Source organism: Pleurodeles waltl, chromosome 6 (genome assembly GCF_031143425.1).
Source record: "Pleurodeles waltl isolate 20211129_DDA chromosome 6, aPleWal1.hap1.20221129, whole genome shotgun sequence".
In the NCBI taxonomy this organism is placed as follows: domain Eukaryota; kingdom Metazoa; phylum Chordata; class Amphibia; order Caudata; family Salamandridae; genus Pleurodeles; species Pleurodeles waltl.
In genome coordinates, this window is record NC_090445.1 from 24,054,832 (window position 1) to 24,073,867 (window position 19,036).

Consider the following 19,036-nt stretch of genomic DNA (forward strand, 5'->3'; position numbering starts at 1 on the left):
TTCAAGGAGCCGGTCAAAAGTAGGGCAATAACGCCAAGGGTGGAAAAGAAATATAAAGCACCTCCTACAGACCCTGTTTTCATCACCACACAGCTGCCACCAGATTCCGTCGTAGTGGGAGCAGCTCGGAAAAGAGCCAACTCCCACACATCTGGGGACGCACCACCCCCAGATAAAGAGAGCCGCAAGTTCGATGCAGCTGGGAAAAGAGTCGCAGTACAAGCTGCAAACCAGTGGCGCATCGCTAACTCTCAAACACTACTTGCGCGCTATGACAGAGCCCATTGGGATGAGATGCAACACCTCATCGAGCATCTACCCAAGGAACTACAAAAAAGGGCAAAGCAGGTGGTTGAGGAAGGGCAGAACATATCAAATAACCAGATACGATCTTCTATGGACGCAGCAGACACAGCTGCAAGAACAATTAATACATCTGTGACCATTAGAAGGCACGCATGGCTAAGAACGTCTGGGTTCAAACCAGAGATACAGCAGGCAGTGCTCAATATGCCATTCAACGAAAAACAACTGTTCGGACCAGAAGTGGACACGGCAATCGAAAAACTTAAAAAAGACACTGACACTGCTAAAGCCATGGGCGCACTCTACTCCCCGCAGAGCAGAGGAACCTACAGCACCTTCCGCAAGACACCCTTTAGAGGGGGGTTTCGGGGTCAGGCCACACAAGCCAGCACCTCGCAGGCAACACCGTCCAGCTACCAGGGACAGTATCAGAGGGGAGGCTTTCGGGGCCAATACAGAGGAGGGCAATTCCCTAGGAATAGAGGAAAATTTCAAAGCCCTAAAACCCCTACAACTAAGCAGTGACTCAGATGTCACTCACCCCCTCCACACAACACCAGTGGGGGGAAGAATAGGTCATTATTACAAAGCATGGGAGGAAATAACTACAGACACATGGGTCTTAGCAATTATCCAACATGGTTATTGCATAGAATTCCTACAATTCCCTCCAAACATACCACCAAAAGCACAGAATTTATCAAAACAACATTCCGAACTTCTGGAAATAGAAGTTCAAGCACTATTGCAAAAGAATGCAATCGAATTAGTACCAAACACACAAACAAACACAGGAGTCTATTCACTGTACTTCTTAATACCAAAAAAGGACAAAACACTGAGACCAATCCTAGACCTCGGAATACTAAACACCTACATCAAATCAGAACACTTTCACATGGTCACGCTACAAGAAGTGTTACCATTGCTAAAGCAACAGGACTACATGACAACCTTAGACCTCAAAGACGCGTATTTCCATATACCAATACATCAGTCGCACAGGAAATACCTACGGTTCGTATTCAAAGGAATACATTACCAATTCAAAGTATTGCCTTTTGGTTTAACAACCGCACCAAGAGTCTTTACAAAATGTCTAGCAGTAGTGGCTGCACACATCAGAAGGCAGCAAATACATGTATTCCCGTATCTAGACGACTGGCTAATCAAAACCAATTCACTAACAAAGTGCTTACAACACACAAATCAAATCATACAAACCCTCTACAAACTAGGTTTCACCGTCAACTTTGCAAAATCCAACATTTTGCCGTGCAAAGTACAACAATACCTGGGAGCCATAATAGACACAACAAAAGGAGTAGCCACTCCAAGTCCACAAAGAATTCAAAATTTCAACAAGATCATACAACGCATGTATCCAACACAAACAATACAAGCAAAGATGATATTACAACTCCTAGGCATGATGTCTTCATGCATAGCCATTGTCCCGAACGCAAGACTACACATGAGGCCCTTACAACAGTGCCTAGCATCACAATGGTCACAAGCACAGGGTCACCTTCTAGATCTGGTGTTGATAGACCGCCAAACTTACCTCTTGCTTCTATGGTGGAACAGTATAAATTTAAACAAAGGGCGGCCATTCCAAGACCCAGTGCCACAATACGTAATAACAACAGATGCTTCCATGACAGGGTGGGGAGCACACCTCGATCAACACAGCATACAAGGACAATGGAACGTACATCAAACAAAACTGCATATAAATCACCTAGAAATGCTAGCAGTTTTTCACGCATGGCGGGCTTTCCAACCAATTATAACTCACAAATACATTCTTGTCAAAACAGACAACATGACAACTATGTATTATCTAAACAAACAGGGGGGGGACACACTCAACGCAGTTGAGTCTTCTAGCACAGAAAATATGGCGATGGGCAATTCACAACCACATTCGCCTAATAGCGCAGTTTATTCCAGGGATCCAGAATCAACTTGCAGACAATCTCTCTCGAGATCACCAACAAGTCCACGGATGGGAAATTCACCCCCAAGTTCTAAACACTTACTTCAGACTCTGGGGAACACCTCAAATAGACTTGTTTGCAACAAGAGAGAACGCAAAATGCCAAAACTTCGCATCCAGATACCCACACAGGCAGTCCCAAGGCAATGCCCTATGGATGAACTGGTCAGGGATATTTGCCTACGCTTTTCCTCCTCTCCCTCTCCTTCCTTATCTGGTAAACAAATTGAGTCAAAACAAACTCAAACTCATTTTAATAGCACCAACTTGGGCAAGGCAACCCTGGTACACAACACTGCTAGACCTATCAGTAGTACCCCACATCAAATTGCCCAACAGGCCGGATCTGTTAACACAACACAACCAACAGATCAGACATCCAGATCCAGCATCGCTGAATCTAGCAATCTGGCTCCTGAAATCCTAGAATTCGGACACTTACAACTTACCCAAGAATGTATGGAAGTCATAAAGCAAGCCAGAAGGCCGTCCACTAGGCACTGCTATGCAAGTAAATGGAAGAGGTTTGTCTGCTACTGCCATCATAATCAGATCCAACCTATACACGCAACTCCAAAGGATGTAGTGGGTTACTTGCTTCACTTACAGAAATCTAGCCTAGCCTTCTCTTCCATTAAAATACACCTTGCGGCAATATCTGCATACCTGCAGACTACCTATTCAACTTCCCTATATAGGATACCAGTCATTAAAGCATTCATGGAAGGGCTTAAAAGAATTATACCACCAAGAACACCACCTGTTCCTTCATGGAACTTAAATGTTGTCTTAACAAGACTCATGGGTCCACCTTTTGAACCCATGCACTCTTGCGAAATACAGTTCCTCACCTGGAAGGTTGCATTTCTCATCGCCATTACATCTCTAAGAAGAGTAAGCGAAATTCAGGCGTTTACAATACAAGAACCTTTTATACAACTACACAAAAATAGTCGTCCTAAGGACTAATCCTACATTTTTACCAAAGGTTATTTCACCGTTCCACCTAAATCAAACAGTGGAACTACCAGTGTTCTTCCCACAGCCAGATTCCGTAGCTGAGAGGGCACTACATACATTAGATGTCAAAAGAGCATTAATGTACTACATTGACAGAACGAAAAACATCAGAAAGACTAAACAACTATTTATTGCATTCCAAAAACCTCATGCAGGAAACCCAATATCAAAACAAGGTATAGCCAGATGGATAGTTAAATGCATCCAAATCTGCTACCTTAAAGCAAAACGACAACTGCCCATTACACCAAGGGCACACTCAACCAGAAAAAAAGGTGCTACCATGGCCTTTCTAGGAAACATCCCAATGCAAGAAATATGTAAGGCAGCCACATGGTCTACGCCACACACGTTCACCAAGCACTACTGTGTAGACGTGTTATCCGCACAGCAAGCCACAGTAGGTCAAGCCGTGTTAAGAACGTTATTTCAAACCACTTCCATTCCTACAGGCTGAACCACCGCTTTTGGGGAGATAACTGCTTACTAGTCTATGCAAAACATGTGTATCTACAGCGACAGATGCCATCGAACTTAAAATGTCACTTACCCAGTGTACATCTGTTCGTGGCATCAGTCGCTGGAGATTCACATGTGCCCACCCACCTCCCCGGGAGCCTGTAGCAGTTTGGAAGTTACCTTCAACTATTTGTATATGTATCATCTCAACCTTAAATAGGTACATACTTAGTCACTCCATTGCATGGGCACTATTACTACAACACAACTCCTACCTCACCCTCTGCGGGGAAAACAATCGAAGATGGAGTCGATGCCCATGCGCAACGGAGACAGAAGGAGGAGTCACTCGGTCCCGTGACTCGAAAGACTTCTTCGAAGAAAAACAACTTGTAACACTCCGACCCAACACCAGATGGCGAGCTATGCAAAACATGTGAATCTCCAGCGACTGATGCCACGAACAGATGTACACTGGGTAAGTGATATTTTCATTTTGGAACCCAATACCACATATTACTAGAAGGGCGACCCTCTAATAGGAGGTAAGTAATGCACTAAATATATACACTAGCAATCAGAAATCGGCATATAAAAGGTTAGAAGACAGTGCAAATAGCAATAACCAATAGTGACCCTATGGGGAGCACAAACCATATACTAATAAAATGGAATGCGAACACAGGACCCCACCTAGGTAAGTGGAATATGTAGAGGGGAGCTGGGAGTACTAGAAAACCACAGAGGTAAGTAACACAGTACCCCCCAGCAACCAGGAAAGCAGGAATAAATAACTGGAATTTCCCCAAACCACCCAAAAGGAGGAAAAGACACCCATACACGTCTGCAAGAAAACCAGCGGTGGATTCCTGAACAAAGAAGACCTGTGGAGAGAGGGGTCCAAGTCCAAGAGTCACAGTGAAGTCCTGGAGGAGTGGGAGCTACTACCCACCCAGCTGTACTTGCAGGAGTTGGTCAATGGTGATGAAGAACAGGTCAGCCTTGGAGCCGGTGAAGAGTTCCTTATGGATGCAGATGATGTCCCACGCTGGAGTGAAGATTGCAGACGGGAGTCTGTGCAGGAGTTCCACCAACAAGCCTTGGCAAAGGCAGACTTGCGGTTAGGGGAAACACTGTGCTGCCGGGGACCAGCAAGGTCCAGGAGGACTCAACCCAGGAGCGGGAGTCGCAGAGAGTCCACAGGAGCAGAGGCAGCACCCTCAGGAGTCCCACAGGAGTCACAGAAGGAGCCCATACAGCACTGCAAAAGAGGATCCCACGCCGCCGGAGAACCATGCAGGAGGCTGTGCTTTGCAGGAAGCAGTGCTGGGGACTGGAGCTACACGTCACCTGAAGATCCCTTAGAGGAGATGCAGCTGCCAAGGCTCGTTTGTAAGAGATGCAGTGCATGGGAGTACTATCCTGCATTGGAAGGCAAAGGCTTACCTCCACCAAAGTTAGACAGCTGGCAGAGAGGACAAAGAGGACTTCTCCAGACCACCAACCGAGATGCAGGATCCACGCAGCTCATGATGAGAGATCCACGCAGCTGGTCGTCACTTGCTGTATGTGCCTGTGGTTGCAGGGGAGTGACTACTTCACTCCAAGGGAGATTCCTTCTTCTTCTTGTGCAAGCTGAAGAGTTGCTGTCTTCTGAGGATGCACGGCCAGGGAAATGTTGCAAAGCTGGCAGGAGTCATAGAAACAAAGTTGCAGAAGAGTCTTCTTCATTGATTGCAGCGTTGTCGGTTCCTGGAGGGTCCAGTCACAGTTCCAGTGGCCAGAAGTGGCGATTACAGAGGAATCCTGCTGGAGTCTTGCAAGCTGAATCTGAGAACCCACCCATGAGAGGGACCCTAAATAGCCCTGAAAGGGGATTGGTCTCCAAACCAGGTAAGCCCCTATCAGAAGGGGGCTCTGACATCACCTGCCTGGCCTGGACACTCAGATGCTCCCAGAGTTCCCTGTCAACCTTGGAAACAAGATGGCAGAACCCGGAGGAGCTCTGGGCACCACCCATGGGGTGGTGATGGACAGGGGAGGGGTCACTCCCCTTTCCAGTGTCCAGTTTCACGCCAGAGCAGGGACTGGGGGGTCCCTGAAGTGGTGTGGACTGGTTTATGCAAAGAGGAAAGCAAACCAGTGGCTTGGTGGCTTGGGGAGGCTACCCCTCCCAAGCCAGTCACACCTATTTCCAAACGGAGAGGGTGTTCCCCCCCCCCCCCCAAAAGGAAATCCTTTGTTCTGCCTTCCTGGGCTTGGTCAGGTCAAGCATTAGGAGGGCAGAAACCTGTCTGAGGGGTGGCAGCAGCTGGACTGCCTGGAAAACCCTGTAAGGCTGGGGGTCCTCTAAGGAGCCCTCAGAGTGCATGAAATCACACTTCCAATACTTGCAACAGTATTGGGGTATGATTCCGACATTTTTTAAACCAAACATGCCCAGATTCGGAGTTACCATTATGTAGCTGAACATAGGTAGTGACCTATGTCCACTACATGCGTAAAATGGCGTCCCCGCACTCACAAAGTCCAGGGAAATGGATCTTGAGTTTGTGGGGGCATCTTTGCTAGTGCAGGGGTGCCCTCACACACGGGTACCTGCTCCCTACCCTCTGGGCTGAGAGGGCCTACCATAAGGGTGACTCACAGTGACCTGTAGTGAAACGGGTGCATGCATCTGTTTCACGCAGACTGCAATGGCAGGCCTGCAGAACCCTTTGCATGGGATTCCTATGGGTGGCAGAATAACTGCTGCAGCCCATAGGGATCCCCTGGAACCCCAATGCACCATAGGTACCATATACTAGGGATTTACATGGGGGGACCAGTAAGCCGATTGGTGGAAGAAAAAGGTGCAGTTTACATGAGAGAGCAAAACTACTGGGGTCCTGGTTAGCAGGATCCCAGTAGACACAGTCAAAGACACTGACAACAGGCAGAAAATGGGGGTAACCATGCCAAGAAAGAGGGTACTTTCCTACAGTGAGCTTCAAATGGTCCAGTTGATATCCTGGTCTCACAGTATTGTTTCTCCATTCCATTCTGCTGTCTGTCAAGGATTGCTTTTGATAATGTGATTCTCTATTGGAAAGGCTCCCTCCACCCCCACCCTACCCGCTTTCCTCCCCATCCCACAAACAAATAATCAGAAATGTTTACGGACCTCACAGCCTGATATGAAATATTCAAATTTTGCCATTCATGTGTGGCCTGACCTACCTAATTTAAAAAAAAGGCTATTCACTTGACTGGTGGATAGGTAACAATATTAGGCATTCTTTGGCTAAGCCAGAGGTTTTCAAACTTTTTAATGCCCCACCCGCCCAGGTGGAAAAAAAAAGAGCATCGCCCCCCTCAGAATTTTTTTAAATTATTCTAATAAGTTGGCAATGTTTAAATATGTCTACGGTTATTTAAACATTGCAGTTAAGTTCTGTGACCTTTTTAAAAATGCAATCAATTATTTTCTGCTTAAAACAAATAACTGTTATCTGCATAATGCTTCTTTTGGCCAGAGCCTGGCCCCCCCCCCTGGGATCACTTGAGGCCCCCTAGGCCGGCCCGTCCCAAAGTTTAAAGACCCCTGGTTTAAGCACATATGGGTGATTATATTGGCACTGCCAGTATATGTATAGATTGTATGGCCTGCTTGAATCTGTGGCATCACTTTCTGCCAAATGCTGTTTGTTGATAATTGTACCCACAACCAGTGATGCTATCTCCAGCTTTCTCTAACCTCTTGTATCTCTGTGACAGTCCCTCCACGGTGACATAGGCACTCTGAAGACTGTGCTGCTGGAAGGCTTCGCCGGGCTGGAGGATGCAAAGGAGCAGAATGAACGTGGACGGGACCCTGCGTACCTGCACTTGCTCTATAAAAAACCCTTGGACCCCAAAAGCGAGGCTCAGGTGCAGGTACTGTGGGCTGTTGAAGGCATTAGTGAACAGAGATGCAAACCCCCTTGTTCATTAGAGTTGAATTTCTGAAGCACCCTCTTACTAGGAGCTGACCACAGTGTTCTCCCTTAGAGGAGTTGTACCGTCACACACCCTCAATACCATAAATCAAGTTTTATATCAGCTGATAGATTTTGGAAAAAATCAGTGTCATACTGAGGGAAAGCATGTCTCCTTGTGCATTTTTGGTAAGAGGCTCACACATCACTATTCCTTTTCTTGTGGTTAGTAATAAAGACATCATTGGCAGTTGAGGGATGGTGTGAGTAAGAGGCTTTGCTTTGGTCTGCAGTGCTTTCTTTGCTCTGTGGTAACAAGAAGGAGATGGGGTTCTGGGGTGATATTTCCTTCTCAGTATGTCTCTCTATCATTTGTGTGGCAGGAGATCCGACGCTTGCACCAGTACGTGAAGTTTGCTGTCCAGGACGTGAGTGACGTGCTGGACCTTGAGTGGGAGCGGCACCTGGAGAAGAAGAAGAAACAGAAGTGAGTCTTTATAGGAGCACATGGTTTCAGGCATGGGGAGACGCAAGGGGATTTGTCAGGCCGCCTTTGTGCACCTGGTAGAAGGGGTCGGGTGGGTGAATATTCTTGCTTGAAGGGACAGGGTGCTTGCTTAATGTAGGCAAGAGAGCTGGTTGCTTGTGCAAGCGCTCTTGAGGACTTGACAAGAGTGCATGATTATTTTTATTCCGGTATGTATGTTTGGTGTAAGTGAACACTTTCTACCTGGTGATAGAGCTCAACACTTGGAGACATAGTTCATACATTCTCTGATCTTGTCAGGGTAGTCTAGACTTAGTTTCACTTATTATACCAGTAGCACTAGTGGCCTACTGGGGTATTATTTTGATTTATAAAGTGCTGGGATACCCTCAGAAACATTGTGAAATGAAAGATGTGGATGTGCTGCCACATTGTGTTGTTCTAAAGTTCTCTGTGTCAGTGTCAAAGTTTCCTTCCTGTATACTAACTCACTCATCCCACATTTACAGGCGCCTGATTATCCCGGAGCGGGAAACGCTGTTTAACACCTTATCCAACAACCGGGAGATCATCAACCAAGAGCGGCAGAGACTGAACCGGCTGGTGGACAGTCTGCAACAGCTGAGGCTGTATAACCAGACTTCGCAGTGGTGCATGCCCAGTGAGAACTCTTCCGCCAGCAGCGTGCAGAGGTCAGTCTCCAACAAGCAGGGCAGGGAAATTCTCCACCAAGACGTGGGTGGTATTAATGTATTCCACAGATCTTAGACTGTTAGTTACTGCTGACACCCGTCAGCTGCTATACTCCACTTGTACATTTACTCTAAGATTTTAATAGAAATAAAATACTTGGCATTTGTTGGAAAACCTGCGTTGTTTGATGTTACTGCTGAATGTTGACACATTGATTGGCTTCATTTTGAGTGTTTGCCCTGAATGAAAAATGGGCGAGTGCTTGTTATGAACGTTCACCAGCTTTCACCTGTGGCATTCTGTAAATGTATTTGTATTAAGAAGTCTCTCTGCCATCCCAGGAAGAAGTGGATGAATATGTGCCTGAGACCCTTCCAGATGTTTTAGGCGTTGGTTGTGGACCTGATGTAAAATAGCGTGTGAATATTAAATTCATTACAGAATTATGCATCTGTTGGACAAGGACCAATGACTCATGTTTGGGGTTCAGGCAATGTTACAAATAGTGTTTGCCTGTTCTGCAAATAAACGGTGTCCACCAAGTAGGAATGTGACACTTGTGACTGTCACCGGAAGCCCTCTCGTGCTTTATTGTCCTTGTGAATACAAAGAATCACCAAGCACAGTGATTTCTACCCTGCCGTTTGTTGGCATAGCCCTGTCCTGTACTCTCCCTCGCATATACCCAGCCCCCTGCATTAAAAATGCAAAGCGTGTTGTGGGTTTGGGGAAAGAGCATACATTGTTCTGATGCACAACATTTGAAGGCAATGCAGGGACTCGTTTTGATCTTTAATCACATTTTGATGAACATTCAATCTCTCTTTGGGACGTAACAGAAGCACAGATTATAGATCTGTGCTGTTGTATATTGTTGTAGGGCCTGGATGGAGAGACTTTTCACTTGAAGTATTTGTGGGTCTGGTGTTTTGTCAAATGTCATGGATTGCTTTGTGTTGTAGCCAGTGTTTATTACTCTAAGGAGATAAGGCCTTTTCAATGCGGCCTGTGTTCACCCTCTCTCTCTCTCTCTCTCTCTCCAGCCTTGACATGGAGCTTGAAAGCCTGCGTAACGCTTTGACCAAAACCACATTGGATTCTCCAGCTAAGCCTTTGCCGAAACTACCTGGTAATGTTCTCTGCAGCATGTGGTACTGTTGTGGTAATACTCCCTGCTGCATGCAGTGTCATGCTGGTGACACTGCCTGCGGTCTGTGCTACTGCCCTTTCTGCTTTGTGATACAGTTCAAATAATACAAGCTCCTTGTAATGGACTGTCATAGTAGTGCTTTCTGCAGTATAGGGCACTCTTGTAATATCATGATACCTGTGGATAGTGAATGGCCACCAGATCCTGGGAAGGGCAGGTGAGGAGGGGTGAGGTGGGAGTGCACAGGATCAGTGTGTGGTATGGTGGCGAAGTAGTCACCGACTGTTGTGAGAGGGGAAGATAGAGTTCACCAGAACCTTGGAGTGGGGTCAAAGGACAGCAGGGGAGCAGCAGATCCCACTTGCAAGTAGGTTTGTAGTCACTATGACCTCTTTGGAGAGGAAATGGCAACTACATCTCTGGGGAGAAAGAGGTAAGTAGGCATCAAAACCATGTGTGTGGGGGATGGGCTAAAATTAGGGGCTAGTGCACGGGGTTGACTTGCACCCTCTGGTGGGGATGATTACCTGACCCCTGTAAATGTCACCCAAGCCACTGTGGGCTGGGGGAGGGGGTTTTGGGCCTCAGTCCTAGATGGGCATGGGAATGTATTGTGACGTGTAGCCCTATATCACTTTTCCACGTTGTAGTAAGCTGGCTCTTTATAGAGTATAGCGAAATGAGGTGTTCGATGGCATCTGTCGCTGTAGATACACATGGTATGCATGAGCTCGCCATCTGGTGTTGGGTCGGAGTGTTACAAGTTGTTTTTCTTCGAAGAAGTGTTTTCGAGTCACGGGACCGAGTGACTCCACCTTCTGTGCTCATTGCGCATGGGCGTCGACTCCATCTTCGATTGTTTTCTTTCCGCCATCGGGTTCGGACGTGTTCCTGTCGCCCCGAGTTTCGGAACGGAAAGATAGCTGAAGACGGAAGATTTTCGACGGTATCGTTGCGATCCGGTTAGAGATACACACATACGACGACGCGTTGAACATCGAAGCGCTTCGGTGCCCTTCGGGGTAGATTTCGGGACCCCGTCGGGGCCTAGTCGGCCCGACCGCGTGGAGGACAACGCCGATGGAACGGACCCCGTTTCGATTCTGCCCCGAATGCCACAACAAATATCCTTATACGGACCTACACTCGGTCTGTAATCTGTGCCTGTCACCCGAGCACAGCGAAGAATCCTGTGAGGCCTGTCGGGCGTTCCGGTCCCGAAAAACTCTGCGCGACCGTCGAGCGAGAAGACTGCAGATGGCGTCCACGCCAAAAGAGCGTCGACAGTTCGAGACAGAAGAGGAACAGGAGGAATCCTTTTCCATCCAGGATTCAGACTCCGACGAGCTACACTCTACAAGAACTGTGAGTAAGACGTCGAGATCAAACCTTAAAAAAGGAAAGAAGGCCCAGGGGACGCCACTGCCAACCGGCCATGGCTCCACCCAAATTCTCGGTGACCAACAATCGGCACCGAAAAAGGCCCATTCAGTGTCGAGATCGTCCGACTCCGGTCGAGACACCGGCACGCAGCCTCCTCGAGACCGAGAGACTGCTAAACAGAAGCATCGACACCGAGACTTCGGTGTCGACACGGATCGACGCCGAGACAGTGGCGCCGAAGACCATAGAGGCCCAGAATTTTCGGCACAGAAAAAGAGGAAGGTTACCTCGGAGCCGAAAAAACAATCGACAGGGTTTTCGGAGCCGAAAAAAGCGACATCAGACCCTGTTTCTGGCTCCTACACTGAAGAGCATTCTATGTCTTCTCAAATGAAGAAACATAGATTTGAACAAGAACTGCAATCCACTGACGTGGATCACACGCAAAAGCGTATCTTTATTCAGCAGGGGACTGGGAAGATCAGTACCCTTCCACCTGTCAAACGAAAGAGAACGCTTCAGTTTACTCCTCAGCAACAAACAGCACAAAAGGTAACACCTCCTCCCTCGCCTCCACCTGTAACTCCGGCTTCGCCAACTTACACCCCGTCACATTCGCCAGCTCACACCGCCATGAGCCACGATGACCAAGATCAGGATGCGTGGGACTTGTACGACGCACCAGTGTCTGATAACAGCCCAGACACATACCCAACTAGGCCATCACCACCGGAAGACAGCACAGCCTACTCACAAGTGGTGGCTAGAGCAGCACTATTCCATAATGTGGAACTACACTCGGAACAAGTAGAGGATGATTTTTTTATTTAACACCCTCTCCTCAACCCACAGCTCCTACCAAAGCCTGCCGATGCTCCCAGGCATGCTACGCCATGCAAAGGACATTTTCAAGGAGCCAGTTAAAAGTAGGGCAGTGACGCCTAGGGTGGACAAAAAGTATAAGGCGCCTCCTACGGACCCTGTATTCATCACCTCTCAGCTGCCACCAGACTCTGTGGTGGTAGGGGCTGCCAGAAAACGGGCAAACTCACACACTTCTGGGGATGCACCTCCCCCAGATAAAGAAAGTAGGAAGTTCGATGCAGCCGGGAAGAGGGTTGCTGTCCAAGCAGCAAACCAGTGGCGCATCGCAAATTCACAAGCGCTGCTAGCGCGATACGACAGAGCCCACTGGGATGAGATGCAGCATCTCATTGAACATCTCCCAAAAGATCTGCAAAAAAGAGCAAAACAGGTTGTTGAGGAGGGTCAAAACATTTCCAACAATCAAATACGCTCCTCCATGGATGCAGCAGACACGGCCGCAAGAACCATTAATACGTCGGTTACCATCCGTAGGCACGCATGGCTCAGAACGTCTGGATTCAAGCCAGAAATTCAGCAGGCAGTGCTTAACATGCCAGTAAACGAGAAACTTCTGTTCGGTCCGGAGGTCGACACAGCCATAGAAAAGCTCAAGAAGGACACTGACACTGCCAAGGCCATGGGCGCACTCTACTCCCCGCAGAGCAGAGGATCTTATAACACCTTCCGCAAAACACCTTTTAGAGGAGGGTTTCGGGGTCAGGCCACACAAGCTAGCACCTCACAGTCCGCACCGCCCACCTACCAGGGACAGTACAGGGGAGGTTTTCGGGGCCAGTATAGAGGGGGGCAATTTCCTAGGAATAGAGGAAGATTTCAAAGCCCCAAAACCACTACCAACAAGCAGTGACTCACACGTCACTCACCCCTCCCACACAACACCAGTGGGGGGGAGGATACATCAATATTACGAAGCATGGGACAAAATAACTACAGACACATGGGTCCTAGCAATTATCCAACATGGTTATTGCATAGAATTCATGCAATTCCCTCCAGACATACCACCAAAATCACAAAATTTATCAAAATACCATTCACAGCTTCTAGAGATAGAAGTTCAAGCACTACTGCAAAAAAATGCAATAGAATTAGTACCAAGCACACAAATAAACACAGGAGTTTATTCACTGTACTTCTTGATACCAAAAAAGGACGAAACACTGAGACCAATTCTAGACCTCAGGGTAGTAAACACATTCATCAAATCAGACCACTTTCACATGGTCACACTACAAGAAGTGTTACCATTGCTCAGAAAACACGACTACATGACAACCCTAGACCTCAAGGACGCATATTTCCATATACCAATACATCAATCACACAGGAAATATCTAAGGTTTGTATTCAAAGGAATACATTACCAATTCAAAGTATTGCCTTTTGGTTTAACAACCGCTCCAAGAGTATTCACAAAATGCCTAGCAGTAGTCGCTGCACACATCAGAAGGCAGCAAATACATGTGTTCCCGTATCTAGACGACTGGCTAATCAAAACCAGTTCGCTCACACAATGCTCAAACCACACAAATCAAGTCATACAAACCCTCTACAATCTAGGGTTCACCGTCAACTTTGCAAAATCAAACATTCTGCCAAGCAAAGTACAGCAATATCTAGGAGCCATAATAGACACGACAAAAGGAGTAGCAACGCCAACTCCACAAAGGATCCACAATTTCAACAGGGTCATTCAACACATGTCTCCAAACCAAACAATACAAGCAAGAACAATACTACAGCTCCTAGGCATGATGTCCTCATGCATAGCCATTGTCCCAAACGCAAGACTGCACATGAGGCCCTTACAACAGTGCCTAGCCTCACAGTGGTCTCAAGCACAGGGTCACCTTCTAGATCTGGTGTTGCTAGACCGCCAAACTTACCTATCGCTTCTATGGTGGAACAGTATAAATTTAAACATAGGGCGGCCTTTCCAAGACCCAGTGCCACAGTACGTAATAACAACAGATGCTTCCATGACAGGGTGGGGAGCACATCTCAATCAACACAACATAAGAGGACAATGGAACATACATCAAACAAAACTGCATATAAATCATCTAGAATTATTAGCAGTTTTTCAAGCACTAAAAGCTTTCCAACCAATCATAACCCACAAATACATCCTTGTCAAAACAGACAACATGACAACGATGTATTATCTAAACAAACAAGGAGGAACACATTCAACGCAGTTAAGCTTATTAGCTCAAAAAATATGGAAGTGGGCAATCCACCATCAAATTGGTCTAATAGCACAGTTTATTCCGGGGATCCAGAATCAGCTGGCAGACAATCTCTCTCGAGATCACCAGCAAGTCCACGAATGGGAAATCCACCCACAAATTCTGAACACCTACTTCACACTCTGGGGAACACCACAAATAGACTTATTTGCAACAAAAGAGAACGCAAAATGCCAAAACTTCGCGTCCAGATACCCACACAAGCAATCCCAAGGCAATGCCCTATGGATGAACTGGTCAGGAATATTTGCTTACGCTTTTCCTCCTCTCCCTCTCCTTCCTTACCTAGTAAACAAATTGAGTCAAAACAAACTCAAACTCATTTTAATAGCACCAACGTGGGCAAGACAACCCTGGTACACAACACTGCTAGATCTGTCTGTAGTACCACACATCAAACTGCCCAACAAACCAGATCTGTTAACGCAACACAACCAACAGATCAGACACCCGGACCCAGCATCGCTGAATCTAGCAATCTGGCTCCTGAAATCCTAGAATTCGGACACTTACAACTTAGCCAAGAGTGTATGGAAGTCATAAAGCAGGCCAGAAGGCCATCCACTAGACACTGCTACGCAAGTAAGTGGAAAAGATTTGTTTGGTACTGCCATCATAATCAGATACAACCACTAGAGGCAACTCCAAAACATATAGTAAATTACTTGCTCCATTTACAAAAAGCAAAGCTAGCCTTCTCTTCTATTAAAATACACCTTGCAGCAATATCTGCATACCTGCAAACTACATATTCAACTTCCTTGTATAGGATACCAGTTATCAAAGCATTCATAGAAGGGCTTAAAAGAATTATACCACCAAGAACACCACCTGTTCCTTCATGGAACCTAAACGTGGTTCTAACAAGACTCATGGGCCCACCTTTCGAACCCATGCACTCTTGCGGAATACAATTCCTCACCTGGAAAGTTGCCTTTCTCATCGCCATTACATCTCTAAGAAGAGTAAGTGAAATTCAAGCGTTCACAACACAAGAGCCTTTTATACAAATACATAAAAATAAGGTCGTCCTACGACCTAATCCAAAATTTTTACCAAAAGTTATTTCTCCATTCCATCTAAATCAAACGGTAGAACTACCAGTATTCTTCCCACAGCCAGATTCTGTGGCTGAAAGAGCACTACATACATTAGATGTCAAAAGAGCATTAATGTACTACATTGACAGAACGAAGAACATCAGAAAAACTAAACAGCTATTTATTGCATTCCAAAAACCTCATGCAGGTAACCCAATATCAAAACAAGGTATAGCCAGATGGATAGTTAAATGCATCCAAATCTGCTACCTTAAAGCAAAAAGACAACTGCCCATTACTCCCAGGGCACATTCAACAAGGAAAAAAGGTGCTTCAATGGCCTTTTTAGGAAACATCCCAATGCAAGAAATATGTAAGGCAGCCACTTGGTCTACGCCTCACACATTCACCAAACACTACTGTATAGATGTGCTATCCGCACAACAAGCTACAGTAGGTCAAGCTGTATTAAGAACTCTATTTCAGACAACTTCTACTCCTACAGGCTAAACCACCGCTTATGGGGAACTAACTGCTTACTAGTCTATGCATACCATGTGTATCTACAGCGACAGATGCCATCGAACTGAAAATGTCACTTACCCAGTGTACATCTGTTCGTGGCATCAGTCGCTGAGATTCACATGGACCCACCCACCTCCCCGGAAGCCTGTAGCAGTTCAGAAGTTACCTTCAATTTTGTACATTTGTATATATATTACTTAATCCTTTAATAGGTACATACTTACATTTTTCATTGCGCGGGCACTATTACTATAGTACAACTCCTACCTCACCCTCTGCGGGGAAAACAATCGAAGATGGAGTCGACGCCCATGCGCAATGAGCACAGAAGGTGGAGTCACTCGGTCCCGTGACTCGAAAACACTTCTTCGAAGAAAAACAACTTGTAACACTCCGACCCAACACCAGATGGCGAGCTCATGCATACCATGTGAATCTCAGCGACTGATGCCACGAACAGATGTACACTGGGTAAGTGACATTTTCAATACTGTGCAAAGAGTCCTGGTATTCCCTTATGAGCGGACGGGGCTTGCTGTAGCAATCCCAAGGTGCTCATTCAGGGGGTAGTGTGGGTGAGCAGCCTTAGGCTTATCAGAGAGGAGTGTTAGACATCTCAGTAGGCATGGTGCACATGACTCAATAAGATCTATACCAATTTATGAAAATAACAGGTATTAGTGGATGTATGTGTGTATATGTGTATATATATATATATATATATATATATATATATATGTTCGATGGCATGTGTAGCTGCAGATACACATGCTGTGCACATCCCGCCATCTGGTGTTGGGCTCGGAGTGTTACAAGTTGTTTTTCTTCGAAGAAGTCTTTTCGAGTCACGAGACCGAGGGACTCCTCCCATTTCGACTCCATTGCGCATGGGCTTCGACTCCATCTTAGATTGTTTTTTTTCCACCATCGGGTTCGGACGTGTTCCTTTTCGCTCCGTGTTTCGGGTCGGAAAGTTAGTTAGAATCTCGGAAAAAACTTTGGTATTGTTTGCGTTCGGTATCGGGTTAGTTACAACAGATCGACACCGAATTTAGAAGAGCTCCGGTGGCCCTTCGGGGTTTTTTCGATCCCCCGTCGGGGCCTGGTCGGCCCGGCCACGTGTGAATTCAAGGCTGATGGAACGGACCCCATTCCGCTTCTGTCCAAAATGCCATAACAAGTATCCGTATACCAGATCAGCATCTGGTCTGTAACTTGTGCTTGTCCCCAGAGCACAAGGAAGATACTTGTGAGGCCTGTCGAGCGTTTCGGTCCAGAAAGACGTTAAGAGACCGAAGAGCCAGAAGACTGCAGATGGCGTCGACGCCGACAGAACAAGAGCGTTTCGAGGAGGAAGAGGAAGCTTTCTCTATCCACGAATCGGACTCAGAAGAGCTCGAGGCCGAAGAAACACCGAAAACCGTGAGTAATACGTCGAAAAATAAGACTCACGAGAAGTCAACAAAAGCCCAGGGGACGCCACCGCCAACAGGCCAGGGCTTAACCCAAAAAAGCGGTGACCGAGCCAAGGCACCGAAAAAGGGCACGCTGGTGTCGAAGTCATCCGACTCCGGTCGAGATACCGCCACACAGCAATCTCAGACCCGAGACATCGGCTCAGAGAAATTTCGGCACCGTGACAGCGGCCCCGAACAAATTCGGCACTGAGACACCACCACGCCGAAAATTACAAAGGTTTCTTCGGAGCCTAAAAAGACGTCCGAAAAAGTTTCGGTTCTGAAACATCCAGCCTCGGAGCCGAAAACAGGTTCCTATACAGAGGAACAATGATTGGCCTCCCAAATGCAAAAACATAGATTTGGAGAGGAACTTCAAGCTGTAGAGCCAGACTATACTCAAAGGAGGCTCCACAGTCATCAAGACACAGGGAAGATAACCACTCTTCCTCCAATTAAAATAAAAAGAAAACTTGCCTTTCAAGAAAAGGACAAGGAGCCACAGGCAAAGGTGGCAAAGAAAACAACTCCACCACCTTCTCCACCACCATCAGTGCACACATCACCAGTAGCAACTCCTCCACTGATGCACTCCCCGACTCATACTGCCATGAGTCAAGATGATCCCGATGCATGGGACCTTTGCGATGCTCCAGTATCGGACAACAGCCCAGACTCGTACCCTGCCAGGCCGTCCCCTCCTGAGGACAGTACATCTTACACACAGGTGATCGCAAGGGCAGCTGCTTTCCATAACGTCACCTTGCATTCCGAACCAATTGAGGATGACTTTTTGTTTAACACGCTATCCTCCACTCATAGCCAATACCAAAGACTACCTATGCTCCCAGGAATGCTAAAACATTCAAAACAAATCTTTCAGGATCCTGTTAAAGGCCGAGCCATAACTCCAAGAGTGGAGAAAAAGTACAAGCCACCGCCAACAGATCCTGTTTATATTACAACGCAGTTAACTCCAGACTCAGTAGTTGTCGGGCAGCTCGTAAGAGAGCAAACTCTCATACCTCGGGGGACGCACCACCTCCAGACAAAGAGAGTCGCAAATTTGATGCTGCGGGCAAAAGGGTTGCAGCACAAGCAGCAAACCAATGGCGCATTGCCAATTCACAAGCACTTTTGGCAAGATATGACAGAGCTCACTGGGATGAGATGCAACATTTGATAGAACACTTACCCAAGGAGTTCCAAAAAAGAGCACAACAAGTGGTGGAAGAAGGACAAAGTATCTCTAATAATCAGATACGGTCTTCAATGGGTGCAGCAGATACGGCTGCAAGGACAGTAAATACTGCAATAACAATAAGAAGGCACGCATGGCTCCGCACGTCAGGTTTCAACCCGGAAATTCAACAAGCCGTGCTAAATATGCCATTTAATGAACAGCAGTTGTTTGGGCCGGAAGT

The 19,036-nt window shown here is 46.8% G+C and overlaps 1 protein-coding gene across 2 annotated transcripts in view; it reads left to right on the forward strand.

Annotated features, from left to right (window-relative positions):
- The window catches only part of NUP214 (nucleoporin 214), a 387,516-nt gene that overhangs the window by 93,884 nt on the left and 274,596 nt on the right, over positions 1-19,036 (forward strand). For both annotated transcript variants that reach the window (XM_069237075.1, XM_069237076.1), the window contains exons 17-20: positions 7,541-7,699; positions 8,124-8,227; positions 8,737-8,919; positions 9,964-10,049. In XM_069237075.1, the coding sequence (XP_069093176.1) occupies positions 7,541-7,699; positions 8,124-8,227; positions 8,737-8,919; positions 9,964-10,049 (532 nt within the window). The remainder of the gene's footprint in view (positions 1-7,540; positions 7,700-8,123; positions 8,228-8,736; positions 8,920-9,963; positions 10,050-19,036) is intronic.